Source organism: Rhizophagus irregularis, chromosome 6 (assembly GCF_026210795.1).
Source record: "Rhizophagus irregularis chromosome 6, complete sequence".
Lineage (NCBI taxonomy): Eukaryota > Fungi > Glomeromycota > Glomeromycetes > Glomerales > Glomeraceae > Rhizophagus > Rhizophagus irregularis.
In genome coordinates this window covers 979,620-999,163 of record NC_089434.1, presented here as the reverse complement: position 1 = coordinate 999,163, position 19,544 = coordinate 979,620, and the positions used below count along the sequence as shown (strand labels likewise).

The following is a 19,544-nucleotide window of genomic DNA, read 5'->3' as shown; positions in this document are numbered from 1 at the left end:
TTTAATAAAACTTAATAAAACGTATTTTATAGATATGAATAAAAGTAATATCTGAAATATCTGGAGAAAGTGGAGAGAGAATTAAATAAACCAGTAACGCGCTAAAAAAAAATAAAAAAAAATTTTAAAAAATTGCCCATCACAGATCACGTGATAGTTAATTTTTTATGCTGCTGGCATATTACTAACTATCACAAGATATGAATATAATATGGTTATCAAAAAAATAGATGCCGACAGCAAAAATATAAAGGAGTTAGCAGAGCCTGCTCTAGCATTATGAGTCTCATTTGGTATTTATAAAATAGATTATTCCGGAGGTTTATCAGAATCAGCAACTAATTTATCTTTTTGTTTCTTCATCCGTCTAACGAGAAATAGAGTTAATAATGCAAATTTAGCTAACCAAATATAATGAATTATGTTTGACATAGCAAGTGCTTTTTCAGGTGACATTTTGACGGGCGTAAGATTGTAAATAATCATAACACGAACTAAAATTTCAGAAAGAAGCCCAAATCCCCAGATCACTGTCATAAAGATGAAACCACGTCGAAAATATTGGTAAGAAACCCAATACCTGTCCCAACTTTCATCTATCAATTTTGGACTTAAATAACTAAAGGCTCCACCTGTTGTCAATTCTTTAAAAATATAGAATAGTAATGGTCGCAATTTAAAGGTACCAATTTTTATCGGAATTAAGCTAATCATTGCTATTATATGAAAGGGAAGGAGAGTCATATTCATAAATTTTTCTAATAGTTGAATCTTTGGATTGCCATAAAATATTGATATCAAAGCACCGAAAGTAAGGCAGTTTGATACGAGTGATCCTATAATGTCGACACGCCTTCTCCTTATAAGTCCGTATATAGTAGCAATAGATGCTGGGGCACTTGATATGAGAAATGGCTTTACTCCATGTATAAAAATACTAAGAATATAGTAAAGGGCAATTGGAAGGGCGAATTCAATAAATATCATTAATCCGACCCTCAAAATAATTTTTAATTTGTCTTTATTCTGTGAGAGAATTGGGAAAGTTGTTTGTTCATTCTCAATCGCCATGTTTTGGGTTTTTTTAGTGTAAAAAGAAATTATGACAAATTAATTACTTTTTTTTGAAGTGAGGTTATTTTGAGAGATAGAAGACATATTTATAGAAATTTTATTTTATTTGACATATTTAAACATGTGGCCCTATAAAGAAAATTCTGGAAAAAACTCCGACAAAAATAAGAAAAGATCCTTACCAATTCACGTGAAAAATGTACTACACAAACGGTATAAGGTGAACTGGACTAGATGCAAAAATGAAAAATAAAAAACAACAAAGAACAAAGATTATAATCCAAAAAAAAATGTGTTGTGCAGATCAGCATGTATACCAAAGATGGAATATAAAAAAACGGGAGAAAGAAAATTACTAAGAGTAAAATCACTTTTTTTAACGTTTAGTTTAGTAATGACTAAAGGCCGCATTTGGCCATATTTTGAAACCAGGATTTTATACTATTGTCTTTTTACATTTTTATTGTTTAAAGTTACATTATTTTAGTATTTTAGTGTTTTAAAGTTTCAATTTCAATTTTCTTTTTTTATAAAAAAAAAATTTTTTTGTGACGTAAGACACATAAATTTTGTGATTTAATTTATTCATACGATATTTAAAAAATATCAAACTTATAAAATAAAATTATTAACCACTTAAAAATATATAACAATAATTTGATGCCTACCGCCCGGAAAATGTATTGCTTCCGTAAAAAGCTGAATTAATAACTTTACTGTATATAACTGAATTTATCAAATTATTTTCCACATGGAAATCCACATGAAAATATGTGGTGCGGAAATCTGATATTTTCCAAATACCTCGTGAAAACGAATTTCGAAGATTAAAATATGTAAGATATATGGGAGTGTATGGAATTCGCTAAAAATTTTACGATGCCATTGATGTCATTGTTAAGAAGTTTTTACAGAAATAATAAAATGTTTTATAAGTGGTTAATAAAAAAAATTGCTAAATCTGTAATTAAAAGTTTAAAAAAGTGATTTTAACCATAGTAATTTCTTTCCTAGTCGATCCGTTTTCTTTATATCCCAGAATAATTTAGAATGGGATCCGGGAAAGGCTCATTTTTACGGAGTTCAGATAAAATTTTTCATACATATATTTGATACATTCATTCACACAATGAAGCCCGCAAGACTATAGGGTTTATAAAATTTTTTAGAAAATCAGTGTTTTTTCGGAATGAAACCAGAAAAATGATCATTTATCGGGATTTTCCCTTATAGGGCATAATAAAAAAAATTGTCAAGACGGGAATGTTAGGATTGGGAAACAACTAAAAAAAAAGGAGTATAAAGTTAACCAAACCGACACTTAATAAATATAAATCTATTAAACTGTTAATTTTCTTTATTATCATAATCGGTGTGACGAATAGTTTATAAAATGTGGCAAATGTGGATAAAAAGAATTAATTATACTTGTTTTGGAAAGATTTACAGAAAAATCAAGCCATAATTTATTTTGAAAATGAAAAGGATTAAAAACTCATGATATTACTTATCGTTTCGTTTTCGTTCTGTGAACGTGAACACGTAATAAAACATTTTCGAATAATTTATTACCCTGACTATCTGTTGATACAATAAAAAATAAGTTCTTATTAAATATTCATATATATTTCTTACTCCCTAGTATATCAAAACGCTTTATGGCATCCTATTAAAAATAAATACAAAAAGGGAAAGTGAATAACGTTTCTACAATTTCTGAGAGTAAATTATAACCATTTTCGAATAGTTCATTATAACTATGTGACCGTATGATCATTGTCGGGTCCCCTGAATATCTTCCCCGGAGTCGTTTTCCTGAATACTAATTTCCCGAACTGGACCCTTTCCTGAACATACAATTTCCCAAATCCTTGAATCCCGAATCCGATATTCCCAAATCCCAATATCCTGAGTCTGACCGCATAAATTGTTATTTTTAAACTTTTTGCCAAATAATATTATTTGTAGAATTGCTAAATAAAAATTATATTAAACTAGCGAGTAAATTCTATCCAGTACCCACGGTTAGATGATCCCATTAAGGTAAAGAAGTAGAAGTTTTCCGCAGTATACACAAGCTATTCGGGGCCATTGGGATAAGACATTATTTTGAAATTTATTAAGGCCGCCAACATGTTGGTTATGGAAATGTTTCATAATAGTTGCAATACTTTGTAAAGGTTGCGCGTAAAGTCGTCGTAATTAATGCATGTCACGTGACTTGTATAGTAGTGATCGATGACGCTTGTGTGACATTATGAAACTTGTTCTCCATTTCACGTGATATAACGCCGGAATTATGAATTTGGCCGAAATTAAACATGTTGTAATGTGCTGCAAGCAACACTAATCTGAGTGATTCAAGAGTAGATTAGATTAATTAGGATTTCGTTAGGACCCCGAGTAATATGTAAATAGGTCATAGGAAGTTAGCAAAAATTTACTATTAGCTCTAACGAAACGTTTCAAAACTTACCAATCATATCACCCAGAATCCGAGAATTCAATCTACCGATAACCTGCAAAAAAATATAAAAATAATTTTAAAAATTTTGAATTTGCTTCCAACAGAAGAAGTCCAAGAAGTAACGTAGCGTCCAGCAATTCCTACAAAAAAAAAGTAACTGAACGTTAGTAAAATGTTTCCATAAAGTTAATTTTCTAAAAAAAAAACCTCACCTTTTGAAGCCAAAATGAATCAAAAAGAACCTACAAAATAAAAATGAAAAATTAATAATGTTTTATTATATAAAAAGAATTTTTTAAAAAATTACAGTGAAAAGAGCTGAATCAAACCAAGAGAAAATATCCATCTAAAAAATTGTACAAACCATGACTAGTCTGATCAGCCGAGTTTCAACTTCTCTTTTATAGGGCGTGTTCTCTTTTACTTATTGTTTTGTTTGATTCCTTTGGACATTGGATTGTTAAGCTTCAGAACTTTCTGAAACTTCAAAAAAAGATACAGTAAAAAATTTATTAATTTAAATAAAGTTATCAGCTTTGATTTAGGTAAGGTTTGAAGCATTTTTCTTTAAAACTTTTTTTTTTAAATTAATTTTTATTTAAAAAATTTTCTTTGCCATTATCATTATTAATATCTTCCTTTTTAGATTCATTTTCGGTTCCATCATGATTTATTAGATAATAAAGGTAAATAATATTTACTTAGCCATTACTCCAATTAAAATATCTATCCATAAAAAATTCACTATCATGTGATCTGTGATGTGGCTTAATTTCAAACTTTTTTAAATATTTATATTTTTTTTTTAGCGCGTTGCTGATTTATTTAATTCTCTCTCCCCCTCCCCCTTCAGATATTTCAGATATTATATCTATAAAATACGTTTTATTAAAAACCTATACTCAATACTTATATATATATATATATAATATTAGCTGATCTTTTTTTCTTTTTATTTGGGAAATATTGCTTAAAGTACAAAATTTTGATCTATTTATATATTACTAGGATAAAAAAAGTTTTTCAGATAAATAGTTATAGGCATAATATGGTTGAAATTATAAACGTTTTATGGTAAATATTAAAGTAAAACTTTGGTTTTTTTTTCTCATCAAAATTAAAAAAAAATTGAGCGCCACATTTGAATCACGTGATAGTGAATTTTTTATGGTGACGCTTATGATCTTTGTTTCACAATAATTTAGAACAACTGCCAGTTTATGAGAATTAAAAACTGACGATTTATAATAATTTTTTTTTTTATGTTCAGTTTATCCTGTGAGGTTGTTGGGAAAGTTGTTTGTCCATTCTCAACCGGCATGTTTTAAGGTTTTTTAGTGTAAATGAAATTATGACAAAATTAATTGCTTTTTTTTTTTAGGGATAGAAAGCATATTTATAGAAATTTTATTCTATTAGATTTTTACCCAAAAACCACGTGAAAATTTTGAACCGGATCGGCAATCCATTTTCAAAGAGTTTCCGGGCTGGGAAAACTTTTCGGGCCGGTATTAATTGTTGTTATATACTTACTTATACTTTTTAAGTATCATACGAATAAATTAAATCACAAAATTTATGTGTTCTACATCACTAAATTTTTTACATTTTTATTATGTTATTAAAAAAAGGAAACTTCAAAAGCGCTAAAATACTAAAATAATGCAACTTTAAACAGTAAAAATGCAAAAAGACAATAGTATAAAATTCTGGTTTCAAAAATATGGCCATGTATCTTTAGTCATTACTAATCAAACGTTTAAAAAAGTGATCTTACTCTTAGTAATTTTCTTTCTCCCGTTTTTTATATTCCATCTTTGCCGAATTTTGCATTGCACAACACTTATTTGATTTTACTTTTTTTTGGATCATCATCTTGATTTTTTATTTTTCATTCTTGCATCTTATCTTTAGAGTCCTTTTTCTGTAAAAAGTTCATGTTTCCAGAATTAATAATCTATATTCATACGTGAACACGTAATAATATAATCAATTTAAAGGTTTCCTTATTAGAACTATTTTCGAATAATAATTTATTATAAATACGTAACCATGGCTATCTCTATGAGTAAAATAACATGTTTGGTTCTTATTAAATATTCAATTTTTTATGTATATTTCTTACTCCCTAGTATATCCAAGAACTATAAAAAACGCTTTATGGTAGGTATATATAATTATTAACAATAAATACAAAAAAAGAAAGTGAATAATGTTTCTACAATTTCTGAGAGTAAATTATAACCATTTTCGAATAATTCATTATAACTGTGAACGTGGCGTTCATCGTCGGACCACCTGAAAATCTTTCCTCGAAACCAATAATAATAATTTCCCGAACTGGACCCTTTCCTGAAAAATACAATTTCCCGAATCCCGAATCCTGAATCCAAATATTCCAAATCCCAATACCCTGAATTCTAATAACCCGATCCCAATATCCGGAATTCCAATATTCCACATAAATTGCCATTTTTAAACTTTTCGCCAAATAATAATATTTGTAGAATTGTTCCCTATAAAAAAATTTTTCAGATAAATGATCACGTGTCCGAGTTTCTTTGGAATAAAACTAGAAAAATGACCATTTATCGGAGTTTTTTTCAGAATTTTTTTTGTAGGGCTAAATAAAAATTATATTACGAAATATAAGTGGACACTTTGAAAATTTTTATTGTCGGGATTTTCGGGTACTCGGGTTACTCGGCTGGTCGGGTTATTAGAAAGGACATATATATATATGATGGGGGTATACTTTAATTAAATTTTAATATAACATAATTACATTATATAGTATATTATACTTTATTATACTATAATATCCGGTATCCTGATGCCGATCTTTTTGCTCATATCCGTCATATATTATTTTATTTATTTAGTGCGTAATATAAAATTTTTCGTGAAAATGAGAAAAGGACAAACTAACTATTAAACTATCCAACAAATAAACTATAAATAAGTTCTCATTATGTGTAACATACGGATATGAAAAAATCATGGTCATTAAGGCTACCAATGATATAACCATTATTATACTACGCCATTATATATATATATGTCACGTGTTATATATCGTCTCTAAATAACCCGACTAGCCGAGTAACCCGAGTACCCGACAATCTCGGCAATAAAAATTTTCAAAGTGTCCACTTATATTTCGAATTTTGCTGTAAACTAGTGAGTAAATTTCTATCAAATACGGTTAGATGATCCCATTAAGGTAAATAAGTAAAAGTTTTCCGCAGTATACACAAACTATTCGGGGCCATTGAAAAGGCTTCCAACATGTTGGTCTTTAGATCTAAGTGATTCAAGAGTAGATCAGCAGATTTCGTTCTGGTATAAATCTAATATGGATTTGTATGAAAAATTTATTTTTTCATTGTTTATTTATCGGCGAGTTCATTTACGAATTTTGTTTAAAAATAAAACAAAATTAGGTTTTTAACTCAACACTTTTTTACTTCGATAATGTTTTGTAGATTTTCTTTTTTCTATAATTTCACAAAAATGTTATATTTACATGACTTTTTTTTAATAATAAAGATTGACAAATTAACTAAACAATACATTCTTTTTTTTTTTATTAATATATGAAGTAATAAAGTAGATCTAAAAATTGGGAATGTGTCATATAAAACAAAAAAAAATGAAATAATCATCATTTATTGAAGACATCACACCTGAAAGGATATTTCACTGAAGTGATATTTCGTCGAAAGGACGTTTCGCCGAAATACCATTTCACAGAAACCTATTTCGCCAGAGCTATTTTATCGAATGGACATTTCGCCGAATTGACATTTTGCCGAATGGACATTTCGACCGAATGGACATTTCGCCGAATGGATATTTCGCCGAAAAAATTATTTATTCCATTTGGTTACTTTATTGTTTTTATACTAATATAAAGAAATCGATAAATTTTATTTTTATTAAATTTATCTCGTTGTTTATAATACATTAATCATTTTTTTACTTAATTTTCCTGAAAATATTTATTCGCGAAAAAGTAAGTTATTTATTTATTGCCTGACAATTAATATCAGTGTGATAATATCCTGGTTAGTGCCATAATTTACCATAATATAAAAAGTGGTCGGTAAATTAATTATTTTATTTTATATGGATAGTCAGGATAGGTTGGTAAATTAATATCGTAATATGCGGCGCAGTATTGAAATAATTAATGATCACATGATGTAGATCATTTTAGTACGAAACGAAACGAATCTGAAAATCATAGACCCACATGGTGATAAACATTAATTATAATAGTAACATTAAAGGATAGTGAAACACTGAAACATGTAATTGTTATCTGTCATGTTGTAGATGATAACTGATTTACCACTAGGATTGCTATGTATATCATGTGGCCGAAGGCCACATGGTAGAGTAGCATCCTAGTGTAAATCAGTTATCATAAACACACATGATATACATGATATACATAGCAATCCTAGTGGTAAATCAGTTATCATAATTCATAAACATGACTGATAATAAAGTTATTGGATATGTATGACGTAAGCAACTGAGACCTTTTTCGTGTATCTTATTTATTATTTTATAATAAAGTGATCAAAATTTGTATATTAAATAGTTATTGGATGAGGGAGTAGCTATATCGGTCACAGGACCGAATGATTGGATGAAAATGGGCCACGTAGTGGCCAAGAAGGTCCAATATCAGCAGGAGAGAATCGAGCACGATAAGACTCGATATTATCATGCATTAATAAACCTCCAATATTTTCTATCATCTACAAAAGAGTTGCATTAGTTATTCATTCATTGCCTTTAAGTGATAAAAAAGTTAAAAGTTCCACCACCTATTTCACTATGTACACCCGGAAACCAAGTCTCTTTTACGATAGTACCAGATTTGTTCGGAAGTATACGACAAGGTTCAAAGAAAGCATTATTTTCATGAATAGCTAAAGCTTGACAAGCAAATTCAATTATACTAGGTACAGTTTGATCATAGAATTCCAAATATCTAAAACCTTCAAACAAAATTCATTCTATATACATAATTTCTTTAAAAATATATACAAATGTATCATTTTTATATATAGGTTTCTTGTTTATAAAAATGTTAATCGCTACCATTTTCGGCGAAATGGAATTTGGCGAAATGGACGATTCAGTGAAATGTCCTTTCGGAGAAATATCCCTTTGGGAAATGGCTTCAGAGAAATGGGGTTCGGTAAAATGGATTTCGGCGAAATGTACCGTAACCATTTAATTATGGTTCGACATACATGTATGCTGGAATTCCAATTCCTTTGCTAATCCAAGATTTACAATCATTAGTTATATTTTTTGCATGCTATAAAAATAAAACAAAAATAATTTAAATTAAAACATGAAAATAAAATGAATGAAGTAAATAAACTAGGAAAATGGAATCCGTCACGTTTATTATACAGTATCTTTCTTTATTACAACATAAACAAAAAAATTGATTATGTTAACTGTTATGTAATATGTAGCACTAAATAAAATAAGCGTATATAATCAAAAAAGGACAATGCAGAGGTGGAAAGAAGGAATATTACATGGATTAACTATCAGATAACAATTGAATGTCATTTGCTACGCTCAGGACAATTAGTATATATTATCAAATCTCTATGAATAATTTTTGTGGAATGTAAATACTTCAATCCACAAGCAACTTCTGAGGCCCTATAAAAATTATTCAGAAAGATGATCACGTGTTTGAGTTTCTTCAGAATAAAAACCAGAAAAATGAGAAAAATGATCATTTTATATCAGAGTTTTTTCCAGAATTTTTATAGGGATGCCATCCGAAATTTATCACTCCATTTGTGATTTCTTAAATTTCCTTGATTCATATTGTAAGGCCATTACATAATTGTTTGATGTCGGATCTAAAAAAGGATTGGTTAATTTCAGAATGAGACAACGGGAACTAACGAAAGATATATTTACCAGGATCCGAAAAAATACTGAAATAGGTACAGTGGTGTGCAAAAAAAATGACAATTTTTTTGAGTAATGATCAGCAGGCATAACTTATCCGATTTTAGTCGTATCTACACAAATAAATATGCGTATGAAAGCCCCGTGATTACTTTATTTTTTAACGAAAAATTTTTTCCCATATATAATAAAATTGTATTTTATTAACCGTATAAAATGCCACTATCTAAGCAAGAAACTCAAAGACAAACGATATTACAATTCTGGAGGCAAGGAATACGTACTGCCGCCAAAATTCATTCTTTGACAAAGATACCACTTAGGACAATATATAGGAACCTTAAAAAAATCAAAAAAACCGGAGATGTGAAACATAGAGGTGGCAATGGACGTATTAGTAAAATAACGCAAAAGGCTGCTCGTGAAATTGGACAATATATTCGAAGAAAACCCACAATTACCGCCAAGTTCATTGCTGCCAAATTGGAAGATGTTGGTGTTAACGTCTCTCGCTCAACAGTTTCAAGGTATTTGACCAGTCACGGATACAAAAATGCACTCCCCCTTGCTACACCAATGCTTACTCCAGCCCATAAGCATAAACGTATTGAATGGGCACAAAATCACATGAATGATGACTGGGCAAAATACTTTATTTAGTGATGAGACAGCTTTCCAGCTATTCCGCAACACAGTAAGACATTGGTATAAAAAACAACGGCCAATTCGTCCCATACCAAAAGACCGAAGTAAAATTTTTGCATGGGGTGGTTTTTGCATAAGAGGTAAAACAAGTCTTTTTTGTTTTAGGGGTATAATGGATGGAAAATTTTACACAAAAATATTAGAAAGACAAATTCCAGAGGTGTACAGTATGTTAGGAGATAGTTGGCGGCTGCAACAAGATAATGATCCTAAACATACTAGTCGGGTTGCTAAGGAATTTCTCAAAAATAATGTCCCAGAGGTTATGGACTGGCCATCCAATAGTCCAGATCTAAACCCCATAGAAAACCTTTGGGCAATTGTTAAGAGAAATACAGAGTTGCGTAGACCAAAAAATCTTAATGAATTAGATGTTTTTTAGCATGAAAAATGGGTAAAAATTCCAAATAACCTCCTAATTAATCTTGTAAATTCAATGCCGCAACGTTGTAGGGAGGTTATTGACAGAAATGGTGAACGAATACCATATTAATTTTTTTTAATAAAGTCTACTATGTTTTAGCTTTAAAATAATACTTTTTATTTTTTGATTGGTTTATTGGTTAAAAAATTAACGTGACTTGAAAAATTGTCATTTTTTTTGCACACCACTGTAAGTATAGAATAGTAGAATAGTCATGTAAATCTTTCCTTTTTTAGACAATTAAATGATTGTCACTATCATAATTCCGGCCCTGAAAAAATGCGTACAGCCAATAGTAAATTTTTTATTTACCCTTTGTTTATTGAGTAATAAAAATTTTTTTCATTTTTTCTTAAAATATATCAGTCATGTGGGATCATGATTATATGTACACGTTAATTCGTATAAATAGAACGATTTTAGAGAATCTTTTTGCGGATCATTTAACAAAATTAAACCACTTAGCTTTAGTACGTAAATGGTCTGATAACCTTTAATTTACTTGATAAATACGGTAACGTGTACAATCATTTTTGAAACTTTGTTTCGTTTTTTTTTTATTACTCTTCTTTTTTTTGTGAAATAAGTATTGGCTTTACATTTTTTTCAAACAATAATTTTTTATAAAAATGTCATCACAAGATGACGACGATCAGTGTAAGAAATGTGGCGAAAAATATATGAGTGAATATGATGCTATGTATAAATGGTGTAAATCATGTCAAATAAATAATTTAAAACAAAATTTTACAAATTGGACAAGTGAAAATGAAAAGATTGATAATTTAATTCAAGAAATGCAATTAGAAATTAATGAGCTGGATGATATGATATTTGAATGGATACCATATGATCAATTTGATGATATTAAAGAAATAGGTGAAGGTTCTGATAAAGTACACTTGGCTATATGGAAAGATGGACCATTAGATTATGATAAAAATAAAAACGAATATACAAGAAAACAACAGAATAAAAAAATTGTCTTAAAACTATATAATTTACGAAATATCATTAATGAATTTTTTATTGACCAGGTAATAATAAGAAAATTTCTTTGAATTTAATTGTCATACCTTCATAATAATATTTTTTTTTCTATCAGGATAAAAAATATTCAATAACTTATATCGGCGAAGTTCTTAGAATACATGGAATATCTCAATATCCAAATACAGAAGATTATATTATTGTTTTTCAAGATATATATTGTGTAAAGTGTGGTAAAATATATACAAATATAATTAAAGAATGGTGTGAACCATGTAAAATTAATTATTTTAAAGAAAATTTGATTAGAAGTGGAAATGAAAATATTGATAATATAATTCACGAAATGCAATTAAAAATCGATTATAAATCGGATATAATATTTGAATGGATACCATACAATCAACTAAGTGATATCCAAGAAATAGGTAAAGATGATTTTGATATAATATATTCTGCAACATGGAAGAATGGTCCATCGTGTTATAATGACAGAGAATGGACAAGAAAATCAAATAAAGTGGTTACTTTAAAATATTTATATAATTCACAAAATGTCATTAAACATTTAAATATGGTATGTATTCTTTAGATATACGTTCACGTTTAGTTGGAAACAACTGATTATTTTTTCTTAATTTTAATAGATAAAATTCAATAAATATTCTAAAATGTACGGAGTATCACAAAATCCAGATACGGAAATTTATATTCTGATTTTCCAAATATACATCGTAAAAATGCGGTGAACAATACAAATGTGAAAAGGACGCAAATTATGAGTGGTGTAAATTATGTCAAATACGTAATTTAGAACAAAATTTTACAAATTGGACTAGCGGAAATGAAAAAATCGATAATTTAATTCAAGAAACGCAATTAGAAATCAATGAACCAGATGATAAAATACTTGAATGGATACCATACAATCAATATAATAATATTAAAGAAAAAATTATTACTAAAGACTATTCAGCAATATGGAAGGATGGTCCCTTAAATTATGATAAAATAAAAAATGAATATACAAGAAATCAACAGAATGCAAAAATTACTTTAAAATTATATAATGTCGCTAAGAAATTTTTAAATGAGGTATGAGATTATCTTTATATAATATAATTTAATTACCTTTTTTTTTAATTTAATAATAATTTATTTTATATCCTAATAGATTATACACGATTTAAATAGATATCGTGGTAAAAATTTTGGAATTTCTCAAAATCCATATACAAACGATTATATTACGATTCTTCAAAATGATTATGATGGAACATGCACTAAATGTGGTAAATATGATGTAGAATCGGAATGTCATTGGTGTAAACGATGCCAAAAGAATTATTTGAAAAAAATCTTTATAAATTGGACTAGCGGAAATTAAAAAATTGATAATTATATTCAAAAAGACGAAAAACCGAGTGTGTTAGTTCTAGAATATTTGAGTTTATACCATATAATCAGTTTGACGACATCAAAGAAATAAATAAAAATAATTTATATTTAGCAATATGGAAGAATGGCCCATTAAGTTTTCATGATAAGAAATGGACAAGAGAATCAAATAAGAAAGTTTATTTAAGATTGCATTACTTACATTACTTACAAAATACTGATAAATCTCTAGATAAGGTATGAAATTCTGATATGTATATATATATACTGTAATATTTAAAATAATAACTATAAATTTAATTTTTGTAGATTTGTAAAAATGATTTAACGGTATATGGGATATCTCTAAATAAAAATACAAAATATTGTATTATTGTTTCTCAATATGTAAACTTACACTGTGAAAGGTGTGGCAAAGAATTAAATTATTGTGAACGGTGTATATATTGTCAAGTAAATGATTTAAAATTAAACTTTGCAAACTGGACCAGTGGAAATGAAAATATTGATAATTTAATCCAGAAAATGCAACTAAAAGTTAAAAGCAATTCTAATATGATATTTGAATGGATTCCATACGATCAGTTTGATAATATAAAAAAAATAAATGATGAAAATTTCGCTAAAATATATTCGGCAATATGGAAGAATGACTTTTATTATTATAAATATCTTTATGAAAAAGAAATAATAAGACGAATAGAATCAAAAGTCAATCTAAAATATTCACAAAATATTACTTGTGAGGTAAATTTCTATTATATATTTAGCAGCATGGAAAGATGGGCCATTATCTTATAATAAACATGATAAATATGTAGAGGATAAGAAAAAATTTATTTTAAAACAATTAGATGACTCACAAAATATTGCTACAGAGTTTTTAGATGTGGTATGAAAATTTTTCTATTTAATTTGAACACTTCTAATAATATATTAACAATTACTTTGTTTAATAGATTAAAAAATATTCAATTAAAAGTTGTGATGAAATTCTTACAGTATATGGAATATCGCAAGATCCTGATAAAGGTGGAAATTTATATAATTTTATAAACAAGCAATATGAGAAATTTGATTGGTTTCAATGTTATATGTATTATTACTGGTCTTATGAAAATCAAATGGTTCATCGTGATCTTCATACAGGTAATATATTATCAATATCCGCTGACTTATTTATTTCAATATGTATATCAGATATGGGATTATGTGGAAAAGCTGATAATATAGATAAAACAAATGTTTATGGAGTTATGCCTTATGTAGCTCCTGAAGTGTTAAGAGGAAATTCTTACACTCAAGCAGCAGATATATATAGCTTTGGTATGATTATGTATTTTATAGCAACGGGAAGACAACCTTTCTCCAATCATGCACATGATGAAGTTTTAGCATTAGATATCTGTAATGGAATTAGACCTGATATAAATGATCAAGAAGCGCCGAAATGTTATATTGACTTAATGAAATGGTGTTGGAACTCAAATCCAGACAATAGACCAAATGTAGCTGAAGTACATAAATTGGTTGATATATTTCATTTAAATACTTGTGGAGAACAACGAGATTATGATATTCAAGAGCAATTCAAAAAGGCAAATAAGTACAAAAAATCAAATTATTTTTTAGAGGGGAGAAGAAAATCAGCAATTCATTCACAAGCTGTTTATACATCTCAATTACTTAATTCCTTACAAAAAGTCTTCCTCATTCTGAATGTTTAGAGTGTGAAATATAATATTACTATTATCAAAAAGTTGCAAAGTAATTGTATTTAAAAAAAAAAAGAAATAGGTTAAAATTAGATTTGTTAAATTTGTCAAAGAAATTTAAGTTCAATTCTTAGATATAAATGATAAAATATATATTATGTATTGATTTGTTCAACACTGATTAAAGAGTATATGTAAACTTTTTTTTTTGCATAAATAAATCAGTTTGTAATTGAGCAAAGAATTTTTTATAAATAAAATTGATTTATGATTTTAACAAAATTTACAAAATTTAAAATTCCCAATTTTAACTATTTTCATATTTTAAAAAAGTGTTCGCAGTAAATATTTTAACAAAATATTAAAAATTATTAGCATATGAAATATCAGAAATTATGATATACAGTATATATTAATAATCAATATTTTAGCAATAATTAAAAGAGAAGAATTAATAACTATAAATTTGCAATGTTTTTTTTTTGTCTTAATCTATTTTGTAAATTTTATTTGTCTGTAGATCAACGTTAAAGGTTCTGAAAAGATTTTCGTTGAGTGTAAGTTACTATCTGGATACATTTTTCGAAAAAACATATACTGTATTTGTAGCTAACGCTAGATTCTTTAATAGTTCACATTCAAACAGAATGAAGTTATGTTTTATTTTTTCTGAATTAACACGAATAAAAAATGTACGAATAAGTTGATCCTTGTGAACTAATACATACGAGTTTAGAATATAAAAGTAATCTAACAATTGAACCAAAATAAAATCGTATGAACATTCGTACCACATCATAAAAATCTTACGATATCCATCCTTCGAACATAGTTGACAAATACGAATAATATTAGGATGATAGTAATAAAGAAGAAATATTGGTACATTCGACAACTTTCTTCTCAATATCAAAAATATTTGCTAATGTAGAAGTCGGAACCGTCCAAAAAAACCTTAATCGGTTAATTAACCGGTTGATATGAAAATATTTAAATTTTTGCTGAAAATTGTAACGATTTTTGATTTTTCTAACACATTTAGTTGAAAGAAGATTATTTTTCATCAATACCATTATTAATAAATAGGAAAAAATTCGGTATTAAAACTTCGAGTTTGGGAACACATGACTGAAATTACCAAGTCTCTGGGCCGCATTAAGTAAATCTGACCAGAATTATGGATTTATTGTCAAAATAGTTTTAACCGGTTAACCGATGTCTTAAACATTATCATTTTTCTGTTATTTATAAGTAGTTGTGAGTTGACCAAAGTAGAAAAATGCTTCAATATAAAACATACAGAGGAGGATCCACTTAATCATAATATAATTATAGCTCATTTATTATTACGTTTATTAAGTGAATTTATTTATCACAAAAAATATGTGATTAGACTCAAATTTATGGTTATTCAAAATATTAAAATATTAATTTTTTAAAGTATATTTTATAATTTCACGTAAATAAATGTATAGAATAAAAAAGTATATTAAGGTTATTCAGGTGATGCGCGTCAGGTGTCAAACTACATCTTTATCCCCTGACAACAAATCTCAAAACAAATACGAAATAACTCGTAAGAATTGTTTAAATTGCAATTTATTTAATAATATATAATAATTTAATTTACAAAAATAACAAACTTTTGCAAGATGTTTTACTTACGATTACTATATAATCTTAGCGTCGTTTAAATGATTCATAAAAAAAAATTTTTTTAAAAAAAATAAATGATCAAAATAAGTTAAATACTATCAGGAATTTCTAATTCATCTTGTTCTTCCGAATGAAGATTTGGATTAACATATACTTCATCTTCATCTAAAAAAATTATAAATTTTTTAAAGAAAAAATTAGTATAAAATCGAATTCCTTCCAATTGATATATAATGAATTTCAAAAATACGTTACCAATATTATCTTTTATTTGTTGTTGAATTGTTTTATTTCGAATATCTAAATAATTCAAATCAATGAAATTTGTTCATGCGTTATTGAATATATAGTCAAATATATATTAATTATTTTACCAATAAATAAATTCGAAGAATACTTCTATATTTTTATTTATTTGGAAGATAAAAGTTCATCTAAAAATAAGTTACCTTCATCCTGGTTATTTGTTTTATTAAAACCAACTAAAAGTAAAAACAAAGACGAATTAATCAGTATTTGTTATATAATAATAACAAAAAAAAATTTCAATTAATACTCACTGTTATCAGAGTTGTCATAAGATTTATTACGAAATGCTGTAAAAAAATAAATATTAAAAATATGAAAAGAATAATTAAATACACAAAAACAAACCATTTCAAAATAATAATTTGTAATAAATTCGTTATTTTGTACCTTCTTGTTCTTCTGTTATAATTGAAGAAGATTATTATTAGTACGCTAATAATTTAATAAAATAAAATTAATTAATATAATAATTACCTTCTGTTGCATTCCTTGGTTCGGGTAGATTTTCAAATTGATAAACTTTACTTGTATGTAAATTACCATCTGTATAATTGGCACTTTTTTTATTTACATCATCATTTGTTTCTTCTGATTGAATTGCTTCATATAATTCGTTTAAATAATATAAATTAATTTCATATAATTTTTTCCAAAGTGTATAAGCATCAGGTCTTTTTAATGGATCAGCATCCCAACTTTGTTTCATCAAACTTTTATATTCTAAAGGAGTTCCTGGTATTATATTTGGTCTCATACCATTAACAATATCATTCGCAAGATTATAATCATGTTCACGATTAGTAAATGGTGGTTGTCCGGAAGAAATTTCCCACATAAGCATTGCAATACCATAAATATTGGATGCTTTTGTAACTTGTTTCCCAGCAATAACCTCGGGTGCTATGTAAGGAAGATTCCCATATATACTTTTTGATGATACATCTGCAGGGCCACTCAGTCCAAGTTCATTAATATACCATTTATTACTTCTTGGAGAATGTAATATATTTCCAGAATGCAAATCTCTATGAATTGCATTCTCCTCATGAATAATATAAAGTGAATAAGTCATATCAACAACAATTTGAAATTTTTCTTTCCATGAGAGTTGATTATGATTTTGTTGTAAAAATTCTCTTAAACTTACATCCATTGAATTCATTACAAGCATGTAATTACCATTTGATGGATCCTGTGTTAATCCATAATATTGAACACTACTTTGCCATTCATTACTTAAAGTTAGATGTGATTTGGCCTATAAAACGATTTTTTTATTAAAAAAAAATTTTAATTATCGCTTTATTAAATACTTTTAAGATTACGAACCTCCTCAAACCAGTTTCGATTTATATTTTCATCGTTTTCCAAACTTTTAAGTATTACTTTTTGTCTTCCAAATCTTTTTAATCGTTTCTCGTTAGGATCCCATTCATTATAACATCCATCAATCCAAACTGCTGTATAAATATCAGAGGAATCATTTTTTAATAAATAATTATTAACATTTTGAAATTGATCATATGGAATCCATTCAATTATCCTTTCTGGATCAATCGTTTCCATTTGACATTTTTGTATAAGATTATCAATATCATCATTTCCTGATGACCAATTTGAAAAATTTGATTTTAAACAATTTCTAACACAAAATTCACAATATAATATAGCTAAACATTCTTGATTACAATTTTCACAAATTCTTTTTCTACCAAAATTATAAAGAATTTTATCATGATCATAAGATTTATTTATTATTCCTATCGCTTCAGTCTTTTCTTCACTTGTAAGAAATTTATCATCAAGAATTATTTGTTTTCTAAATTCAGTTTGTTTTGGTATATCATTATAAACCTTATAATCAATTAATGCAGAAGATTTATTAAGTGCCACACGAACTATTTCTTCTCGAATTGCGGAAGGCATTACTAAAAAATTTTTTTTTTTAATTTTTTTAATTCGAAAAACAAAAAAAAAAAGAAAAATAAGAAAGTTGTAACAAAAATTTTACATTTTTTATTTTACGCTTTTTATATAATTATTGTTATCAGATTTACGTGACTTTAACGTCATCAACGTCATCGACCTCATCAACGTCATTCGCCACACACTAATACATAACGGTCGATCATCAAGAGATACTATTCTACTTTGTGTTGGCAGGTTAAAATTGATAATACAGTAATTTTTATTATATAACGATTTCAATAAATCTCTATGTCATAAAAATTTTCTCTCATAAAATTTTATAATTATTACAAATTCTTATGTATCCTAATGACCTAATGTGAATTAACGGTACGTTCTTTTATTTAAGATTTCTTGAATCTTGAGTTGTTGTCAACATTTGAACTGTTATTAAACCTCTCCAAAATGGAAATTACTAACTTTTTACTTTGTACTGTAAGTTAGGATTTACAATATTTAATAAGAGAAAGTTAAAGGTTAACAAAAATATTTCTGTTCCTAAAATCAAATCTTTAAAGTTTTCGTCAACTTTCGTGTTCGTTAAATCCGGAATCTTCTGAAACATGAGCCAAAAAAGCTTTTAAAACCTGATTAGATTGACATAAACAAAGTAGTTAATAAAATATGCAATTAATAAATTGAGTTTATAATAGATTAGGTAATCATTAAAAACAAACTTATTAATATAGGAACATAAGATGATATAGTGCAAAAATCGTCAAAATCGTCTATACTTGACTAGTAACAATTGATCAACACATAATTTTCTTAAACCTTAAAAGTCATCGGACAGAAAAAAATCCTTCATGAATATCGAATTTTTGTGAAACAAAGTAAAATCAGCCATATTTTAATTTAATTACATGCGTAAACAATTAATCAT

The 19,544-nt window shown here is 27.2% G+C and overlaps 4 protein-coding genes across 4 annotated transcripts; 1 reads left to right on the top strand and 3 right to left on the bottom strand.

The window, feature by feature from the left end:
* Window positions 1–309: 309 nt before the first annotated feature.
* On the bottom strand, window positions 310–1,071 carry OCT59_025988 (uncharacterized protein; the record flags this gene model as incomplete). The annotated part of the gene is made up of 1 exon (XM_025323475.2): window positions 310–1,071. The coding sequence occupies one exon, from the start codon at window positions 1,069–1,071 to the stop codon at window positions 310–312; it is 762 nt and encodes a 253-aa protein (XP_025179810.2).
* A 7,276-nt stretch (window positions 1,072–8,347) lies between these two features.
* Window positions 8,348–8,860, bottom strand: OCT59_025987 (uncharacterized protein; the record flags this gene model as incomplete). Its single annotated transcript, XM_025331939.2, has 2 exons — window positions 8,348–8,553; window positions 8,812–8,860. The coding sequence occupies 2 exons, from the start codon at window positions 8,858–8,860 to the stop codon at window positions 8,348–8,350; spliced, it is 255 nt and encodes an 84-aa protein (XP_025179809.2).
* A 2,394-nt stretch (window positions 8,861–11,254) lies between these two features.
* OCT59_025986 (uncharacterized protein) lies at window positions 11,255–14,740 on the top strand (the record flags this gene model as incomplete). Its single annotated transcript, XM_025316743.2, has 10 exons — window positions 11,255–11,662; window positions 11,731–11,843; window positions 11,925–12,192; window positions 12,263–12,360; window positions 12,647–12,710; window positions 12,790–12,940; window positions 13,126–13,250; window positions 13,323–13,452; window positions 13,784–13,905; window positions 13,973–14,740. 10 exons carry the CDS (start codon window positions 11,255–11,257, stop codon window positions 14,738–14,740), a joined length of 2,247 nt encoding a protein of 748 aa, XP_025179808.2.
* A 1,732-nt stretch (window positions 14,741–16,472) lies between these two features.
* On the bottom strand, window positions 16,473–18,655 carry OCT59_025985 (uncharacterized protein; the record flags this gene model as incomplete). The annotated part of the gene is made up of 8 exons (XM_066142859.1): window positions 18,023–18,655; window positions 17,873–17,951; window positions 17,168–17,236; window positions 17,081–17,092; window positions 16,945–16,980; window positions 16,834–16,866; window positions 16,640–16,684; window positions 16,473–16,549 (listed from the first exon to the last, which is right to left on the bottom strand). The coding sequence occupies exons 1-8, from the start codon at window positions 18,617–18,619 to the stop codon at window positions 16,473–16,475; spliced, it is 948 nt and encodes a 315-aa protein (XP_065992433.1). The 5' UTR covers window positions 18,620–18,655.
* Between the last annotated feature and the right edge of the window lie 889 nt (window positions 18,656–19,544).